Source organism: Chaetodon auriga, chromosome 23 (genome assembly GCF_051107435.1).
Source record: "Chaetodon auriga isolate fChaAug3 chromosome 23, fChaAug3.hap1, whole genome shotgun sequence".
NCBI lineage: Eukaryota > Metazoa > Chordata > Actinopteri > Chaetodontiformes > Chaetodontidae > Chaetodon > Chaetodon auriga.
In genome coordinates this window covers 4,166,255-4,186,375 of record NC_135096.1, presented here as the reverse complement: position 1 = coordinate 4,186,375, position 20,121 = coordinate 4,166,255, and the positions used below count along the sequence as shown (strand labels likewise).

General features: G+C 43.4%; 1 protein-coding gene across 1 annotated transcript in view; it reads left to right on the top strand.

Moving 5' to 3' along the window:
- The window catches only part of LOC143316316 (neoverrucotoxin subunit alpha-like), a 78,170-nt gene extending 59,151 nt beyond the window's left edge, over positions 1–19,019 (top strand). Inside the window, exons 3-5 of the mRNA XM_076724203.1 lie at positions 17,640–17,813; positions 18,120–18,166; positions 18,335–19,019. Of these exons, the coding sequence (XP_076580318.1) occupies positions 17,640–17,813; positions 18,120–18,166; positions 18,335–18,900 (787 nt within the window). The 3' untranslated portion in view covers positions 18,901–19,019. The remainder of the gene's footprint in view (positions 1–17,639; positions 17,814–18,119; positions 18,167–18,334) is intronic.
- The last annotated feature ends 1,102 nt before the right edge of the window (positions 19,020–20,121 follow it).

Here is a 20,121-nt window from a genome sequence, read left to right as displayed (position 1 = left end):
ACCAGTCAAAGGGTCACCTGATTGACTTTAAACAGCAACATGTCTCTGACAGACAGTAAGTTGTTCTCAGTGTTAAACTCGTGTTGAACAATTTGACCTGAAATGTCAAACTTCAAACTTCAAACTTTATTTATTTATATGGCACTTTTCATACTTAAAAAGCAACACAAAGTGCCTCACAGAGGCTAAAAATGACAGAGAAGAAGACCCAGCCCTCCCGCCCCCATAACCACATACAGAAACACACACACAGACACACACGCACCCATACGGATAAGATAAGTAGTAAGCCACCTGTGGGGGCCATCCACACTGAGAGGGCCCCCGGCTCATGACCGGGGGGCGCCACCCGAGACCACCCCAATCCAGGGAGACAGAAGGCCCCACACCAGGGTGCGGAGGTCTCCAGCCATCCAGGCCAGAGCCGTCCCCTCAGCAGCGCCCCCATCAGTGGGCCAGAAGCATTTCCCAGTGAGGGGGGCCCCATGAGGAAACACTGGAGCTAAAAACCAAGGACCCCCATGAGGAAACACTGGAGCTAAAAACCAAGGGACTAAGACATAAACATAAAATTAAATAAAATGAGTAAATGAAATAAATAGCAAATTAAACATGTTGTTAAAACATGCAACTAAAATAACAAAGATAGACATGCTAAGAAACGTGATTAAAGGAATAAGATAAATCAAACAAATCAATTGAAAGCCTGATTAAAAAGGTGGGTCTTGAGCCTCTTTTTAAAAACATCAACAGTCTCTGCGACACTGAGGCTCTCCGGCAGGCTGTTCCACAATCGGGGTCCATAATAACTAAAGGCCGCCTCCCCGTGTGTTTTAGTTCTTACTTTTGGTATGGTTAAGAGGCCAGTACCGGAGGACCTCAGGGTCCGCGAGGGTTGGTAGGGTAAAAGTAGGTCAGATAAATAAGAAGGCGCAAGACCATTAAGACATTTAAAAACTAATAAAAGAACCTTAAAATCTATCCTGAAATGCACGGGGAGCCAATGCAGCGATTTTAAAACTGGCGTAATGTGCTCCCGCCCTCTGGTCCTCGTCAGCACTTGTGCGGCTGAATTCTGTAGCAATTGAAGGTTGAAGATACTCTTTTTGGGAAGGCCAGAGAGCAGGGCATTACAGTAATCTAAGCGACAGGAGATAAAAGCATGCATCAGCACCTCCGTGCTGGCCTGAGAGAGAAACGGGCAAACTCTGGCTATATTCTTGAGATGGTAAAAACCTATCTTTGTTATGTTTTTGATGTGTGGAATAAAAGTAAGCTCAGAGTCAAAAATCACGCCCAGATTTTTTACACAATGTGTTGGTTTAAGATCTTGTAGTTTAGGTAAAAGTTTCTCTCTCTGGCCTTCAGGACCGATGACTAAGACCTCTGTTTTGTCCTGGTTGAGCTGAAGGAAATTTTCTGCCATCCATGACTTTATGTCTAAAATGCAGTTAAAAAGAGCATCAATTGGCCCTGTGTCATCAGGAGGCACGGCAATGTACAGTTGCATATCATCAGCATAACTGTGGAAGCTGATGCCGTGCCTCCTGATGACGTCCCCGAGGGGTAGCATGTACAGGTTAAAAAGAGTTGGACCTAAAATTGACCCCTGGGGAACCCCACACTTGATCTCATGGGTTCCTGAGGAACATGCATCCCAACTTACAAAGAAGTGTCGGTCAGTGAGGTATGAGACGAACCAGTTAAAAGCAGTACCTGAGAGGCCGACCAGGTGCCTCAGCCTGTCTAATAAAATGCGATGGTCTACTGTATCGAAGGCAGCGGTTAGATCCAGTAGTACCAAGACTGTGAGCTTGTGGTTATCCAAGTTGGACCTGATATCGTTTAAAATCTTTAAAAGGGCTGTCTCGGTACTATGGTTCATCCTAAAACCAGACTGATGCCTTTCTAAAATGTTATTTTTGTTTAAAATATAAAATATTTATATTTAAAATATTTTTGTTTTCTTTCGAGCCGAGCAGCAGCACAACAGACTTGACTCATTTCATCAGCTGATCCCAGTCTTCAGACAGCTGATTGGTCAGACTGCGTGCTCTTGATCGGTCAGAGGAAAAAACCTGCAGCCACACGGCCCTTTTTGGGAATAGTTTGGAGCCTCTACTAGAATGAAATGCATTCTGTGGCACCTGCCCCCCTTTCTCTCTGTCTTAAGCATTTACTTATTTATTTATGTTTTTTACTCCTTCATTTATTTGTTTGTTTGTTTGTTTGTTCTTGTAGCTGTTTAAATGATTTGTTCATCCTCATGTCTGGTGATTACAGTTATCCATATATCATTAAGGAATGTTTCACATGCAGTATTTTATGTCTGCCCTTTTCCTGCAGTAGCTTTTTCAATGTTTAAACCTTTTGTTTCTCAAATAAATGAGTTGAAGAAAAGACAGTGCCTTTGTGTTTTTCACTTTTTTGTAACCCTTTCTATCTCAGTCATATGTTAACAAGACTTCAGGACGTTGTCCTTTGTAGCAAAAATGTTTGTTTAAAACATGACGGTAAACAACAACACAACAACAAATGAGTGAACAATAAAGAGCAATGGCTGTCAAAGCGGATAAGTGGTCTGGTGTAATAGTCAGTACGCTTACGGGACCCAAATTATTATTTTCTCCCTGTCTTCTGCTTTTATGGCTCCAGTGTTTCACAGGATCTCGAGTGTTTCTCCATACAGGCCTGTAACAGTCTCCAAACCGCTCACTTGGAGGAGGAGCGCGGCGATGAGGAGGACACACACGCAGCTGGCGGACAACAAGTGCATCCCTGCGACTCTTTCGGATCCTCAGTCTGTTCGCCCGGTTCTTTGTTGAAAGCCCAAGAACGGTCCGAAGCAATCTTCAGTTCACAGTCAAAGTATTTATTGAGGTAATACAGCGCTGGTCTCAGACTGACAGAGCTCCCGCAGGATCTCCCCGCCAGAATAAGCATAGTTGTCAGACAAAAGTTCACATTTATCATGTTGGGTTTGACCAAACCCAGTACAATAATCAGATATACGTTAGAGAATATAATTGGTCAGTTCCCAAGGCCTGGGCATACCATATCTTGTTCTGGACATGTGATAAAAAACCTGTATGAGGGTGTGTTGTGTGAAGCGCGTATCTAAATGTAATGGACATCACAAACAGAGAAGAGGAGACAAGACTGTCAACAACCAGAGTGCCACCTGCCTTTTTGTTATGAGAAGTGGAGAAGTGGCTCTCACCAGTCATGTTATCCTTACGACTCTAGGCTATGAAAGACATTCATGTAGGTTAAAGATCATGGGATGAAAACACATGAGATGACCTTAAAGGGCCTGACCTTTACAGTTTCAGCTCAGTTCCTTCCTTTGTCTCCTCCATGTTTCTGTGGCAGGAAGCTGCTCTTTAGCTTTTCTTTAGAACTCCTGCGTGGCGACCTGGTCACTGACCAGGTGAGCCTGTGAAGCTCAGTGTGATGCTGCCCTCTGGTGGCTGCAGCAGTCTGTGCTGCTGATGGTTTGTGTGGATTTTCATTGTGATGGTTGACTTTGAAGAGTTGCTGCTGGATGTTGATGTTTGTCTTATTTCTGTTCATGAAGCTTTATTGAAACAGGAGTCCGTCTCTGCTGGTCTTTTACTGGAACAGCTTCAAATATTCTCACAGCTTCACACCATGTTTTCATTGGTTTGAAGAAAACTGTGCACATCCAGAGTTTTTGAAGACGCTGATTGATTTTCTCTTCAGTTCCTGAAATGAATCCAGTGTGAACCATCAGAAATAAAGACAGACTTGCTGCAGCATGAATGTAAATGATTCAAGTATCAATAAAGGTCCGATGTGTCAGAGATGGCCAGAACTTTAGAGTCAAACCACTGCCACTGTCCTCCTGGCCTGCTGTCTGGCTCTGGCATCATGCAGAACCCTCAGTGGGGGGACAGTGGGCCATCAGAGTTTGTGGTCGGGGACCTCTCACACCTGCTGTAGAAGGTGTTGAAGCACAGACCTGCTGTTTTGTATATGTTGATATATGTTGTTGTTGTTGTCCTCAGGGATTCTCTGAGACGCCAAGTCATGACACTCCATGCATCCTGGAGCATGTCAGTTGCTTCTGGAGTCCATCACCTTCCTGTGGTCCCGGATGGTTTAGTCCTCTTCAGGTGCTGTCTCAATGTTGGGACCATCTGTATGATGCAGTGATCTGAGAGTCCAGGACACTCACAAGGACGATGGACGAGATTTCTCTCTGGATACTGGAGTAATGTTGATGTGTTTTTACTGCCTCCAGCTGTTGGTGGTGTAAAAACATGTCGCTGTCGTTATCTGTCGCAATCAAAGCGTTTTCTGTCTTTTGACAACAGAAATCCATGTTGGTGTCTGTTGAATTTCATGTGAAAGTCGACAAAATGAGCGTCTGAAGACACATAAAGACGTCTCGACGGTGTCATGAAATTGCTGCCACTGTAAAATAAACATTTCCAGTTGAGGTCATTCAGTCTGTGAAGGAGTTTTGAGTCTGAACGAGCTGCAGTGACTTTTAGTGTTGTTCTTTTTATGCAATGCAGGAATGGACTTCAGGGCCCGACTGAACCTCCTGATGTCTGTCTTCAGAGGACAGATGGACCATCACTGTGGGAGAGGAGGCGTCTGGACTGTCCTGCAGTACTGACGGTCCACCTCACATAAATACACCAACATTGAACGATTGCTTGGATTCAGGAATGAACCATCTCCTGCAGACATGCTTGATTTAAAGCTTGGATTTTGTAGACTTGGTCAGCTGTGTTAGTGTTTTCTTTGCTTCTTCTTTTAATGAGCGTAGTTTGAAAAATAGACACTAAGTGCACCCATAAAGTCCACCTCTCTGTTTACAGGGAACTTTCAATGTAAATTTGCTGCATTTATCCAGAAAAAATATGGCTAAACTGAAAAATGAATGTCCTGTTCGACGAATGGTTGATTACCTTAATATATGATGAAATGATGTCTTCAGTGGGTCATCACATACAGATTAAGTCCATTTGACTTCTCACTTTTTATGATTAAGACTAAACTAAGTACTCAGACTAAGACTAACCCGTCATATAAACTGAGTTTGTTTTCCATCCAGAATAGTTGGTTCCCATTTCAGACCTCCTCGTGTCTCATGCTCTTCATGCTGCTGCACCTTTAAACCTTCCTGTTAAAACCCCTGATGATAAAAACAGCTGATGCAGCGAGTGTGCTGCCTGGGCGTCTGAAACATCTCATCTTTGGAATCTGTCTTCATGTTGCTGCTGCAAATCATCCAAACCTTTCACACTTCAGGGCTTGAACCCAGGAGGCTCCAGCGTCACGCTGAAAAATCCTGATTTGCTGCCAGGAAAAATGCAGTGAAGTAACTCATTAACTGATTGTTTTCAAGCTCTAATTTTTCAATTCATGTTTTTATTTTCATGGAATTCCTGGAAGGAGTTGAAATCCCACATTTGAGTTTCCTGAATGTGTTTGATGCAGATTTAATATCCTGTTAATTTTCTCCATGTTATGCTCAGAATTTGAAGCCTCCTCTTTAAATCTGTAAATCGGTGCTCCACATGTGTGTTTGGCCTTCAGAAGTGACTGATGAATGTCTCAAAGCCCGATGCCTTCAGCGTCAGTGCTGAAACACCGACTCTAACCCTGCATGTGAATCACGAGTTTGTGTCTCGTCGATGTACTTTCCGCTCAGTTTGTTGCGTGTACGCTGTGAAGTGGAGTTTTGTTGCGCTCATCGATTAGCGAATGGCTCCTTCCACCTTTTGCTTTTTGTGACGTGCTACAAGTTTCCCAGCAGAGCGACGTTCTCATTGAAATCCACTGAAAACTGATCAGTTCACATGTAAAAAAGGATTCAGTTTCATTGTTTTTTAAATCCGTTTTGTCTCTGATTGTAAGGGAACATTTGTGCCTCATAAAGGTACAACATGGCGTGTGGCTCCAGCTGTAGCTCATTGGCTAACAGTTCAGCACCTTCGCAGCAAGTACATTGTTGTACCTGGATATAAAGGTGCTTTTTATCACTCGGGGTGCAGAAATGTTCTTTCAGAGGTAACAGATAAGAAAGAGCAAAGATGTCTCATCATCCTGAGTCATTAACACAGAAATGAATTCCAATGGAAGACACGATGGCGCTAACATGCTTCCTTCCTGACAACACTGGACAAAAGTCCAATCTGACGGCCACAAGTGTGTTTGATGAGAACCCAAATCTCACAAACCTGTAAACTTCAATCACTTGTAGAGTCACAGTAAAGCAGCCTTTTAGCCATTATACATACAAAACACAGCAGGTGTTGGTTTCTGATGAAAAAATACTCAAATCTGAAGGGAGAGAAGCACACAGACAGTCTCAGCAGTCGAAGAGGAGAGGCTCTTTTCCAGCTGTTCATTGCTTTGTTTATCTTTGGTTCATATCATGAAGTCGATTGACTCCATCTGACGTCTGCAGCTCCGTTCCTTTTGCTGCTACACAGCTAAAATAACCCACAGAGCGACTCTATCATGTCGTCCGATCATCATCAGAAGCAGCCGGACCAGCTGTCTTTGCAGCTGAAGCGTCCCAAACTAACGAAGCAGCTTCAAACAGACCTGCAAGTTCGGGCTTGTCGGCCAGTTTGATCACTTTTGTTGGTGTAAACTGGTTTCTCCATTTGGGCGAGTGTTTAAACTTTACTTTCACTTCCTGCCTTCAGTGTGTCGCAGTTTGTTTTCTCCTCTGAAGCTCCAGCTGAAGGTAAAGTAACTCGTTTCAGGTGTTTTTTACTCAAGCTGTCGTTAGCTTAGCTTCAGCACAAACGGCATCGATCTGCAGCTCCGTCCATTGTTTCTCCAAACTCTGAGTTTAACTGTGATCTCTGGACAAAGGAGCTGAAAGCAGCTCCGTTAAAAACATCGGCCATGTTGTGTGGATGTTTGTGAGTGTAAACGCTGGAATAAGAGCAGAAGCAGAGCGAGTTGATCCTCAATAGTTGATGTGGAGACAGCAGGAAGGAGCATTCAGAGGGCTGTGAGGAGCTGAAACCTTTTATTTCTCAATTCAATCTGTAACTGTGTCACTAAATGAGCTGTCAGAGCTCTGAACTCTCCTCCAACAGCAACGAGTGTTGCTTCTTTTTCTCACTTTGTGCTTCAATGTGATCAAGAATCAAATAAAGATTCCTCCGTTAATATGACCTGAGAGGGCTTGATTGAGACAGGCTTTTATTTTGAAAGGATCTCTCAGTGGTGGAAAGAAACTAATTTACTCATGTACTGCAGTTCAGTACAGTCTAGATGTACTTGTATTTTGTTTGATTATTTCTACTCCATAAATATTTGACTTTTACTTCATTTTGTGACTTTTCAAATTAAGACTTTAAATCAAAACAAATGATCAGTTTGTTTAACTTCCTCAAAGTCGATAAAACAGTTAAAAGTTGCTCCACGTCGACCAACTCCAACATTAAAGTACTCGTTACCCATCAGTGATACAATAATCCAGTAATCTAACTGTTCAAGGAGCCGTTCTGATGGACTTTGTTCTCACAGGTGAAATCTAATTTTTGTTGCTGCCACATTAGTTTGTGTGAAGTGAAGCTTCATTTTTGATCTCAGTTTAATCATCGCGCTGCCTCTGTGGACTTTGGCTCCTTATCAAGGTTCAATGTTCAGCTTTATTATCTTTATAACAGGATTGACCAATGAAATGCAGTTACAGCTCCTCCAAGATTTGACATGAGAATAAAACACTGAAACAGAGCAAAGTTTCGAAAAATATCACAAAAGAAATAAAAACGAAAACTACAGGAAGATACAGTACATATATATACATACACATATACACAGATAATCATGTACTGTGTGCAGTATGAGTGTAATATACAAGTTATACTGCAAAACCTGAGACAGTGGGAATGAGGGCAGTGCAAAGGTGATGGTGGTTTTGTGCAAAAGAAGAACAACAGAGCAGAAAAATTCAATGTAAAATCCACGAATGCAGTAAAATGTAAAGAACAATTCTCAATGTGAAACCTGTCGAACGTGTCGAGCTGAGGTCCATCACAATCATCTGGAGACGCTTTGTCACAGTCGGTCCACTTTTACGTCACGACCACTTTGTTAATATCGAGGATCATTCAGCCGTAAAGAAACTTTCAGTCATGTTGAATTTACTGAATATTCCACAAACTGAAGCTTCCTGTCAGATTCAGTCAGTGTGTGTCAGTGGATGTCAACAGTCGTCCAGGCATCAAGTGTGTGTTCACTTCACTGCAGCTTCATGGCGCCATCTAGTGGACTGATAGAAGTACAGCAGCTCGGCCTCACACTGCTGTCTGACTGCATTCAGCTGACACTGATATGAAAGACGAGATAACAGCCAATCAGAGGAGGAGCAGCTGATATTTGGACAGGAGAAACCATGAAAGGATGATTTCAGCTGATGTGCACATGAATGATTTGTGTTTCCTCTCCAGATCAAAGTGTGTGTGAGCTGACGTGAGTTCAGCAGCATGAATCGGTGTGAGGACAGAGAGGAGGGAGTCCGTCCCTCTAAAACCAGTCTGTGTGGGGACGATGACGGCCAGACGGAAGCTCAGAGGTGAGACCAGGATCTCTGACTGTCCAGGACTCGTCTCCATGTCAGAGCACTCGAATCTCTTCACCATCATTATTCACACTCAAAACTCTGTGTGTGTTGTGTTGAAGGCCAGAGCAGCAGGACCCACCAGCCTCACCTGGACCTGGACCTGGACCTGGACCTGGACCTGGTCCTGAACCTGGACCTGGACCCAGCTGTGTGTCCTTCAGGAGCGACCAGTCAATGGATTTCCCCATTTCTTTTAAACAGCAACATGTCTCTGATAGACAGTAAGTTGTTCTCAGTATTAAACTCGTGTTGGACAATTTGACCTGAAATGTCCATATGTCCTCCTCATGTTGTCCACTGCTGATGTTTGTCCTCATTAAATCCAGTCTGACCAGTTGTCCTTCTAATGTTCATGTTGTCCTAGAATGATGATGAAGGTTAGAGCTAGATTAGTGTTGAAGGACATTTGTCCAGTCTGTCCCTAAACAGCACTGACATGTCCACATGTGGACACTGAAAGCTGAGGACAATATGAGGCTTCAGCACAAATCCAGTGGGGACCTTCCAAAGTCTCTTTACCATCAAACTTCCTCTTTGAATGTTGGACTAAAATGCTTCAGTGACCATCGTCTCTAAATAACAGTCAGGATATTTGTGCTGAGTCTCGTGATGCAAACGTTAGAAAACAGACCAACAGAGTCGGTGCTGATGGACTCCACAGTTTAGTTTGTTGTCTGTCAATCACAGTAAAATCTGCTCAGAAATCAGTCCGTTGAGTCCTGCTTTGGTCCAAGATTTGATGGACAAATGAAGCGATGATCCACAGACTGAAATCATTCAGCTTCATGTTTGATTGAACTTTGGTGTGTTGATCCTTTTCTTGTTGATAGCTGCTAGTTTCTCCAGCAGCTTCTGAGTCTGAAGAAGAAAAAGTCCATTTCCATCCCTGGTGGTCTTCCTCTGTGTCTGACAGGATCAATGGGAGACCAGCCTCTGCTGGACCTGGACCTGGTTCTGAGTCTGGACCTGGACCTGAACCCAGCTGTGTGTCCTTGAAGAGTGAACGGTCGATGGGTCACCTCCTTGACTTTAAAGGAGATCGACCGTCTGCTGCAAAGAGGTAAACTGTTAATAACATCAAAATATTACAGATTCTTGTTTGAACTGTTATTTATCCAGAGAAGTTTTTTAAACCTGTTTGTTTATTTTCAGCATCGTTCTTCTTCTCATTCGTTTGTATCCTCACATATCGAAGCTGCCCAGTATAACCCTTCAACTCTTGACTCCAGTTGAACATTTCCTCCACACACACCTGCTGACTGATGACTGCATGAGCATAAAACAGTGACTTGATTGAGGCTAACAGATGCTAACGAAGGCTAACCCTGATTCCACTGAGTTCCTCCATCAAATCAACATGTTGTGGTTTTCAGTCATGTGACAACACAAACACAAACATGTCAGTGATAACAGCTGGACTGAGATCAGCTGCTGTGAAACACAGAATGAAGCAACACAGAGAGTCTGAGGAAACACACAGTCTGTTTGTGATTGATGCTGCTGATGGATTCACAAAGTCAAGAACGACACTGACGGCGGCATCATGGCGCCTCACATCAGGCTGGAGTTGTGCCTCTGTGAAGACGTCTGATGCAGAAAAGGGTGTTATGGGTAACTAAAGGCTGCAGGAGCTCAGAGAGAAGACAAAGCTCAAATATGTGGTGTGTGTCAAAGACGTAGACAAGAACAAATACATGTTGTCCAAGAATAAAAGAAAGAGCCAGAACAACTTCTATGAGCAACAGCTGCACCTGTTTCCTTCATGTAGTCCAGAGAAGAACGTTCCAGCTTTCATTTGAAACACAGCTGGATGTGAAATCACCCTCAGCTTTGCTTTGATCCAGTATTCTCTGCTTCTCTCTTTACTTTTCTCATGATTCACTCACTTTATTGTGACTCACTGCTAATTTGTGCTAGACAGGTAGCATCCAGTTAGCTTGTGTGAGCTGTGTGATGCTGTCCACAGTATTATAGGGGTCAATGAGAACTGGAGGGACTCAACCAGACAAGCTGGTGAACCAACACAGTAAAGTGAAAGCTGCACAGAAATGCAGACTGGACTGTTGATTCACGGTGGGATCAGCAGTACGAGCAACACTTTAATGTCAGTGGAAACCATCTGATTCGATGTTGGAAACAACACTTCAGCTCAAAGGACCTTCAGCTGGTGTTTGTCTCTGTGTGGACGGACGTGATGTGAGCTAATTCTTCATGATTCCTCCACAGAGTCCACCAGGAGAGCTCAGAGGTTCCCAGTGGTCAGTCTGCCCAGCAGCAACAAACCCACCTGGACTCCATATTTATGGTCTGTACATGTACAACAGCTGCTTTCACACCTGTTCTGTTCACAATAATCTCCACGCTGCCCTTTTTAGACCAGTGGACAGTCAGTCTGTCCAACATGGATCTAATGTTTGCTTCCATGATTTCAGTTTGTGTCATTCATATCATCTTCTGTTCCAGCTGCTGGAGGAGAACATTGTCTCTTTTGTGAGGAACGAGCTGAAGAAGATCAAGACAGTTCTGAGTTCAGATGACCCAGAATGCTTAGAGAGTCAGGGGGAGGATGAGGATGACGATGCAGAGCAGAGGAGGAGCAGCAGAGAGGCATTTCTGAAGATCACACAGCACTTCCTGAGGAGAATGAAGGAGGAGGAGCTGGCTGAGCGTCTGCAGAGCAGTAAGAGGATTTCTCTAAAGGTTTAACTGCTGGATCAGTGGAACATTCACTGATGTCTCAACAGATGGACCATTCATCTGAACTTTATCAATCACTTAATGATTTATTTGTTGTGTCTTCATTCAGAACATCTTGCCTCAGTTTGTCACCTTAAACTTAAATGTAACCTGAAGGAGAAGTTCCAGTGTGTGTTTGAGGGGATCGCTAAAGCAGGAAAGTGGACCCTCCTGAATCAGATCTACACAGAGCTCTTCATCACAGAGGGAGGGACTGGACAGGTCAATGATGAACATGAGGTCAGACAGATTGAAACAGCATCCAGGAAACCACACGGACCAGAAACCACAATCAGATGTGAAGACATCTTTAAACCCTCACCTGGACGAGATGAACCAATCAGAACAGTGATGACAAAGGGAGTGGCTGGCATTGGGAAGACGGTCTTAACACAGAAGTTCACTCTGGACTGGGCTGAAGACAAAGCCCACCAGGACATACAGTTCATGTTTCCATTCACTTTCAGAGAGCTGAATGTGCTGAGAGAGAAAAAGTTCAGCTTGGTGGAACTTGTTCATCACTTCTTTCCTGAAACCAAAGAAGCAGGAATCTGCAGGTTTGAAGAGTTCAGGGTTTTGTTCATCGCTGACGGTCTGGATGAGTGTCGACTTCCTCTGGACTTCCACAGCAATGAGATTCTGACTGATGTTACAAAGTCCACCTCAGTGGATGTGCTGCTGACAAACCTCATCAGGAGGAAACTGCTTCCCTCTGCTCGCCTCTGGATAACCACACGACCTACAGCAGCCAATCAGATCCCTCCTGAGTGTGTTGATGTGGTGACAGAGGTCAGAGGGTTCAATGATGAACAGAAGGAGGAGTACTTCAGGAAGAGGTTCAGAGACAAGGAGCAGGCCAACAGAATCATCTCCCACATCAAGACATCACGAAGCCTCCACATCATGTGCCACATCCCGGTCTTCTGCTGGATCACTGCTACAGTTCTGGAGGATGTGATGAAGACCAGAGAGGAAGGAGAGCTGCCCAAGACCCTGACTGAGATGTACATCCACTTCCTGGTGGTTCAGTCCAAAGTGAAGAACATCAAGTATGATGGAGGAGCTGAGTCTGATCCTCAGTGGACTCCAGAGAGCAGGAAGATGATTGAGTCTCTGGGAAAACTGGCTTTTGAGCAGCTGCAGAAAGGAAACCTGATCTTCTACGAATCAGACCTGACAGAGTGTGGCATCAATATCAGAGCAGCCTCAGTGTACTCAGGAGTGTTCACACAGATCTTCAAAGAGGAGAGAGGACTGTACCAGGACAAGGTGTTCTGCTTCGTCCATCTGAGTGTTCAGGAGTTTCTGGCTGCTCTTCATGTTCATCTGACCTTCATCAAGTCTGAAGTCAATCTGCTGTCAGAAGACCAAACAACCTCCTGGTGGTCGAATGTCTTAAGAGACAGAGAACATGAACTAACACATCTCCACCAGAGTGCTGTGGACAAGGCCTTACAGAGTCCAAATGGACACCTGGACTTGTTCCTCCGATTCCTCCTGGGTCTGTCACTGCAGACCAATCAGAATCTCCTACGAGGCCTGCTGACACAGACAGGAAGTGGCTCAAAGTCCAATCAGGTAACAATTGAGTACATCAAAAAGAAGATTGAAGAGACTCCTTCTACAGAGCAAAGCATCAATCTGTTCCACTGTCTGAATGAACTGAATGATCGTTCTCTGGTGGATCAGATCCAACAGTCATTGAGTTCAGGAAGTCTCTCCACAGATAAACTGTCTCCTGCTCAGTGGTCAGCTCTGGTCTTCATCTTACTGTCATCAGAAAAAGATCTGGACGTGTTTGACCCGAAGAAATTCACTGCTTCAGAGGAGGCTCTTCTGAGGCTGCTGCCAGTGGTCAAAGCCTCCAAGAAAGTTCTGTAAGTACAGAGATAGTCAAGTTTATTCATCAATAAATACTCTGATATCTAACTTACTGTTTGCTTCCTTCCTGTGTCTCTTCAGACTGAGTGGCTGTAACCTCTCAGAGAGATGCTGTGAAGTTCTGTCCTCAGTCCTCAGATCCCAGTCCTCCAGTCTGAGAGAGCTGGACCTGAGTCACAACAACCTGCAGGATTCAGGAGTGAAGCTGCTGTCTGCTGGACTGGAGAGTCCACACTGTGCACTGGAAACTCTCAAGTCAGATCAAGTTACACAACAATATAGCTGAAAATATCTGAAGTATATTCAGATTATCTGCTTGCATAAAGCCTTTTCAAACATGGAAAAATATTTCTACAGCTAAACTTTCATTTGTGAGATTTTTTAAATCAAACTCACACATTCAGATTCGTGCATACTATTTTTTCACATGCACACAAAAGATGATGTTCGACTGAAGGCTGTGAAATTATTTCTGATCATTTCACAAAAACTCAAAATATCAATAAGCCTCATTTTCTCCCAGATTCATTTTTTTTATATCATGTGATGTTGGTTTCTAGATGTCTGTCTATTCGTGATTTAATGATGATTTATTGTCACATCTACAACATGTTTATGATGGAACAGCAACGATTTGAACACACGCTGAGAAGAGACTCAACATTTGAAAATAAATGATCTTTTTCTTCTCTTCTTCAGACTGAGTGGCTGTAACCTCTCAAAGAGAAGCTGTGGAGTTCTGTCCTCAGTCCTCAGATCACAGTCCTCCAGTCTGAGAGAGCTGGACCTGAGTAACAACAACCTGAAGGATTCAGGAGTGAAGCTGCTGTTTGCTGGACTGGAGGATCCACACTGGAGACTGGAAACTCTCAGGTCAGATCAAGTTACTGTTTGTGTTGACAGATTTAAGTTAGTTCTGTACATTTAGAGATTCATTTAATTTAAACAGTCTCCCTCATGTCAGGATTTGAATCTTTCAGTCTACTAAGTTTCATCCAGCAGGTTGAAACATGAGACTCAGGAACTGGATTCAGGTCTGACACTGTCCCCTCATGAGGGACACATGACTGTGTTGTTACAGACATGAAGACAATGAATCAACATCTACAACATGTTTATGATGGAACAGCAACGATTTGAACACACGCTGAGAAGAGACTCAACATTTGAAAATAAATGATCTTTTTCTTCTCTTCTTCAGACTGAGTGGCTGTAACCTCTCGAAGAGAAGCTGTGGAGTTCTGTCCTCAGTCCTCAGATCCCAGTCCTCCAGTCTGAGAGGGCTGGACCTGAGTAACAACAACCTGTGGGATTCAGGAGTGAAGCTGCTGTCTGCTGGACTGGAGAGTCCACACTGTGCACTGGAAACTCTCAGGTCAGATCAAGTTACTGTTTGTGTTGACAGATTTAAGTTAGTTCTGTACTTTTAGAGATTCATTTAGTTTAAATGGTCTCTCTCATGTCAGGATTTGAATCTTTCAGTCTACTTTGTTAACTTTCAGATCTCTGACAGATTGATGATTTTGAGTTCGTGAAATGATGATCAGAAATAATTTACCAGTCTGCAGTTGTAGATCATCTTTTCTGTGCATGTCAGAAAAATGTGTGCACGTGTCTGAATGTGTGAACTAAAAACAAAAATCCCTCAAATTCAAGTTTGCGGATGTGTCATAAAGTTTCGTAGCTGTTGAAATATTTTGCAAATCTGTAATTAAAATCTGTGCAGGAATATTTTCCGCAGTGAGGTTTCACAAAGTGCAGCATGGGTCATTAAACCTGATGAACTGAATATTGATCAGAGTGCTGAGTCATGGGAAACGTGAATTCTGAAAGACTGTGAGTCAGCAGTTTGAGTCCAGCACAGAGGCTGTCTCATGTGAAGCTCAGTGGGATGAAGGACAAAACAAATTGGACCAAGCCAGGCTTCCTCTGTGTGAGCTGCCTCAACTAAACACGAAGTCCAGGCAGAGATAACGGCATCACGACGGTGGTTATCAGCTTCCTTTGTTAACTCAGGTTTCCTTCATCAGGCTCTGTGCACGTCCCCATAAAAAGAGATGTTTGCTTCATCATTTTACTCTTTGTCACCACAAAAAGGACCAATCATGTCCCCGCTCCTTCAGTCCAGAGGAACAGGTTGTTATAATGGAGAGCTTTGGAGAATGTAAAAAATAAAAGAGGAAAATCAAGACTGTTGCTGCACATAAGACGAGAGAGGAATGCTGGCAGAAAACTGCTGATCCTTTAAATCATTCACTTCACATATTAGTTTCAGCACTCAGTCACTCTCAGAGCCTCCTGTTTATTTTTAACTGCACATTCGAGAGTTTGAAACTTTAAACTTCGTCCAGCAGGTTTAAACATGAGACTCAGGAACTGGATTCAGGTCTGACACTGTCCTCTCATGAAGGACACATGACTGTGTTCCTACAGACGTGAAGACAATGAATCAACATCTACAACATGTTTATGATGGAACAGCTAAGATTTTCACACATGCTGAGAAGAGACTCAACATTTTAAAATAAATCTTCTTTTTCTTCTTCTTCTTCAGACTGAGTGGCTGTAACCTCTCGAAGAGAAGCTGTGAAGTTCTGTTCTCAGTCATCAGATTCCAGTCCTCCAGTCTGAAAGAGCTGGATCTCAGTAACAACTACCTGCGGGATTCCGGAGTGAAGCTGCTGTCTGCTGGACTGGAGAGTCCACACTGTGCACTGGAAACTCTCAGGTCAGATCAAGTTACTGTTTGTATTGACAAGCATAGAGGCTGTATCACGTGTAGCTCTGGAGGATGAACTACGATGTAAGTTTGACAAAACAGCTTTCTTTGTTCACTGAGGTTTCCTTCATCAGCCTCTGTGCAGATTCCAAAAAAAGAGATGTTTGGTTCATCAACACTGTCCCTGCAAATAAGACAAGAGAGACATGCTGACAGAAAGCTACGAGCCGATGATAAATACCAATAAACTCATCAGTTGTTCTATTAGCTGCAGTACCAGCAGTGTCAAATGAAACTGACAGTAAATCAGGACCAAACATAAAACCAGAATCCAAAGTGGTCTCTAGATTCTGTACCTTCATCATTCTTTTAGTGTGTGTGACACCCTCAACCACAGACACAACCAGAGCTCCACAGAACACAGCCTCTAACTGTTCCTCTGCATATATCACACAACTCTGAGCTTTCAGTCAGTGGAACAGCAGCACAGCTGTGTTCTTACAGACATGAGGACAATGAATGGATGCCTGCGTGGACTGAGAGATGCTCAGTGAATTATTTCCTATCAGCTCAGTGAACTTGTAGCTGAAACTTCAGTGTCACTCAAAAAGATAGGAAATTTGTGTTTCAGTCTCTCAGACTCTGAAACTTCACTGCTGAAAATATCTGAAGTATATTCAGATTATCTGTTTGCACAAAACCTTTTCAAACATGGAAAAATATTTCTACAGCTAAACTTTCATTTGTGAGATTTTTTAAATCAAACTCACACATTCAGATTCATGCATAGTATTTTTTCACACAAAAGACGATGTTCGACTGAAGGCTGTGAAATTATTTCTGATTTCACAAAAACTCAGAATATCAATGAGCCTCATTTTCTACCAGATTCATTTTTTTATATCCTGTGATGTTGGTTTCTGGATGTCTGTTTATTCCTGGTTCAGTGATGATTTATTGTCACATCTTCAACATGTTTATGATGGAACAGCAAAGATTTGAACACATGCAGAGAAGAGACTCAACATTTTAAAATAAATGTTCTTTTTCTTCTTCTTCTTCAGACTGAGTGGCTGTAACCTCTCAGAGAGAAGCTGTGAAGTTCTGTCCTCAGTCCTCAGATCACAGTCCTCCAGTCTGAGAGAGCTGGACCTGAGTCACAACAACCTGTGGGATTCAGGAGTGAAGCTGCTGTCTGCTGGACTGGAGAGTCCACACTGTGCACTGGAAACTCTCAGGTCAGATCAAGTTACTGTTTGTTGTAAAAGCGTTGACGTCCTTATTTAACCTCAGAAGTCCACACGTTTGTTTGACACATACATATATTGATTTGCAGATTTTTTCTCTCAGTGTTCCTTTTATTAATGAAGTCTGGCTGAGATGGAAATCCTCATTTCTGTTTTGTTGTCATATGACTTTGATAAGTGGACGTCACTTTATTCCTGATTCAGTCATGATTAATTACCACAAAGGTGTCGCTGAGGACCTCAGGAAGTGAAGTGTCGAGTGTGACGTCGTTGACCTGAAACACAGAAACTGTTGAGACTTATTATGTGTTGTAAATTCTTCCACGTGATGCTGCTCATCCTATCAGATCTCTGCATTTTGAGAGCAATGATTTGACGGACACAGCAGGACCCTCAGATGATCTTCCATGTGTGTTGTTCTGTGTGTTTTCAGGCTGTCAGGCTGTCTGGTCACAGAGGAAGGCTGTGCTTCTCTGGCCTCAGCTCTGAGATCCAACCCCTCCCATCTGAGAGAGCTGGACCTGAGCTACAATCATCCAGGAGACTCAGGAGTGAAGCTGCTGTCTGCTGGACCGGAGGATCCTCACTGCAGACTGGACACTCTCAGGTATGAAGAGGCTGCTGCAGCCACAGTCAGTCAGTGTGAAAGAGGAGGAAGAGCTGGAAACATGTTGTCTGTCTTTTTGGTTGATGGTGGATGTGAGTGAGACATGAACAATCACACATGTAGGAAACCTTTGTCCTTTGATCACAACATAAAATACTGGTTGAACCCCGAGCTGAAGAGGTTTCGGGGCAGCAGGGAGAAGCAGGCCGGATCAACATGTTGTGTTTGTGTGTATGAGAGTGATGTAACGTCCATGTTCGCATGCTGAAAGAGGAGGTGCTTCTCTGACCCCCCTCCTCCTTTCAGGGTGGAGCCTGCTGGAGTCCGATGGTTGAGACCAGGTCTGAGGAAGTGTAAGTGTGTCTTTAATTTGACTGATGAAAACAAAGCAGAGCACATTCAGCCATCTTCAAACTGTGACATCACTCATTCACATCTCTGATGTCATCATCAAACTGTCCATCAATCAACAGATGATGGATCAATAACTGCAGCTGTTTTCTTCTTCTTCTCTCCATCAGATTCCTGTGAACTCAAACTGGACACAAACACAGTGAACAGAAACATCAAACTGTCTGACAACAACAGAACGATGACATATGTGGAGAAGGATCAGTCATATCCTGATCATCCAGACAGGTTTGACTGGTGGCCTCAGCTGCTGTGTGGAACTGGTCTGACTGGTCGCTGTTACTGGGAGGTCGAGTATAGAGGAAGAGTTGATGTATCAGTGAGTTCCAGAAGAATCAGAAGGAAAGGAAACAGTAGAGAGTGTGTGTTTGGATGGAATGATCAGTCCTGGAGACTGTTCTGCTCTGACTATGAAGGTTACTTTGCCTGTCACAATAACAGAATAACATCCATCACCTCCTCCTCCTCCTCCTCCTCCTCCTCCTCCTCCTCCTCTGTCTCTCACAGAGTAGGAGTGTATGTGGACTGTCCTGCTGGCACTCTGTCCTTCTACAGAGTCTCCTCTGACTCACTGATCCACCTCCACACCTTCAACACCACATTCACTGAACCTCTTTATCCTGGCTTTGGGTTCAGGTTCTGGTCTGGTTCCTCAGTGTCTCTGTTTCCTCTGTAGGAGGGAGAGTCTCCTCCTGTTAGAGAAACACTGCTGAACAGATCAGTTGAGTCTGTGCAGGATCTCAGTCACATCAGTCTTTCAGGTTATTGGAATAAATTGATCAATGAACTTTGTTGAAAATGATTGAAAAGATTCCTCATCCCCTATCATAAATGACCTGATTTTAGACAACAAGTTGGATGGGTTACTTTTAACAGAGACATGGCTTGGCACTGAGGCACCAGTTGTTCTCACCGAGGCATCCCCACCAAATTTTAACTTTTTATTCTCCACCAGGGGAGGCAAGCGAGGAGGTGGGACTGCATCAATTTTTAATAATATTTTAATGTCAAAGGAAGTTTATTTTAACAGCTACTCATCTTTTGAGTATCACGCCTTTGTTTTTAGCAGTCCTCCTGTTCTCTGTATCACTGTTTATAGACCACCCCATCATTCCACTGCTTTTAACAGAGAATTTTCAGAGCTCTTATCAATCATACACACCTCTTATAACAGAATTTTAATAACTGGCGATTTTAACCTGCACGTGGATAACACCTCGGACTCACTGTCCAGAGAATTCTTGAACATTTTAAATTGCATGGATTTTAACCAGCATGTCACACAGCCAACTCACAACAGAGGACACACCCTGGACCTCTGTCCTCTGTTGTCGACCTGGCTGTGTCCGACCATTATTGTGTGTATTTTAACATCGCCAGTTTTAACCATCATGATGCCCCGGTGAGAACAGTGAGGAAACGCCACCTAACTTCTGAGGTGGCTGCAAATTTTATCGAGATTTTACAGAGCACTCCTGCAGAAGTTTTACCTGCACCCTGTGATTTCATTGTTGACAATTTTGACAGGATATTGCGAGTAACTTTAGATTCTGTGGTTCCACTTTTAACAAAAACAGTAAAAACAAAACCTCTAGCCCCGTGGAGAAACAAAGATGCAAATAAAAAATCAAAAAGACTATGCAGGATTGCAGAGGGAAGGTGGAGAAAAAACAAATTCACAGTCCACTACGAAATATTCCGTGAACAACTCAAATTGTACAATAAAACAGTCAAACAGGCAAGAATATCCCATTTCTCAAATCTCATCTCAGGAAACAAAAACAACCCAAAATTACTTTTCTCCACCTTCGATCTTTTAACTAACACCAATTTAAAAAAATCCCCAGAGACACCAACGGACGCCCTCTGCGAGGACTTTGCAGACCACTTCAGAAGT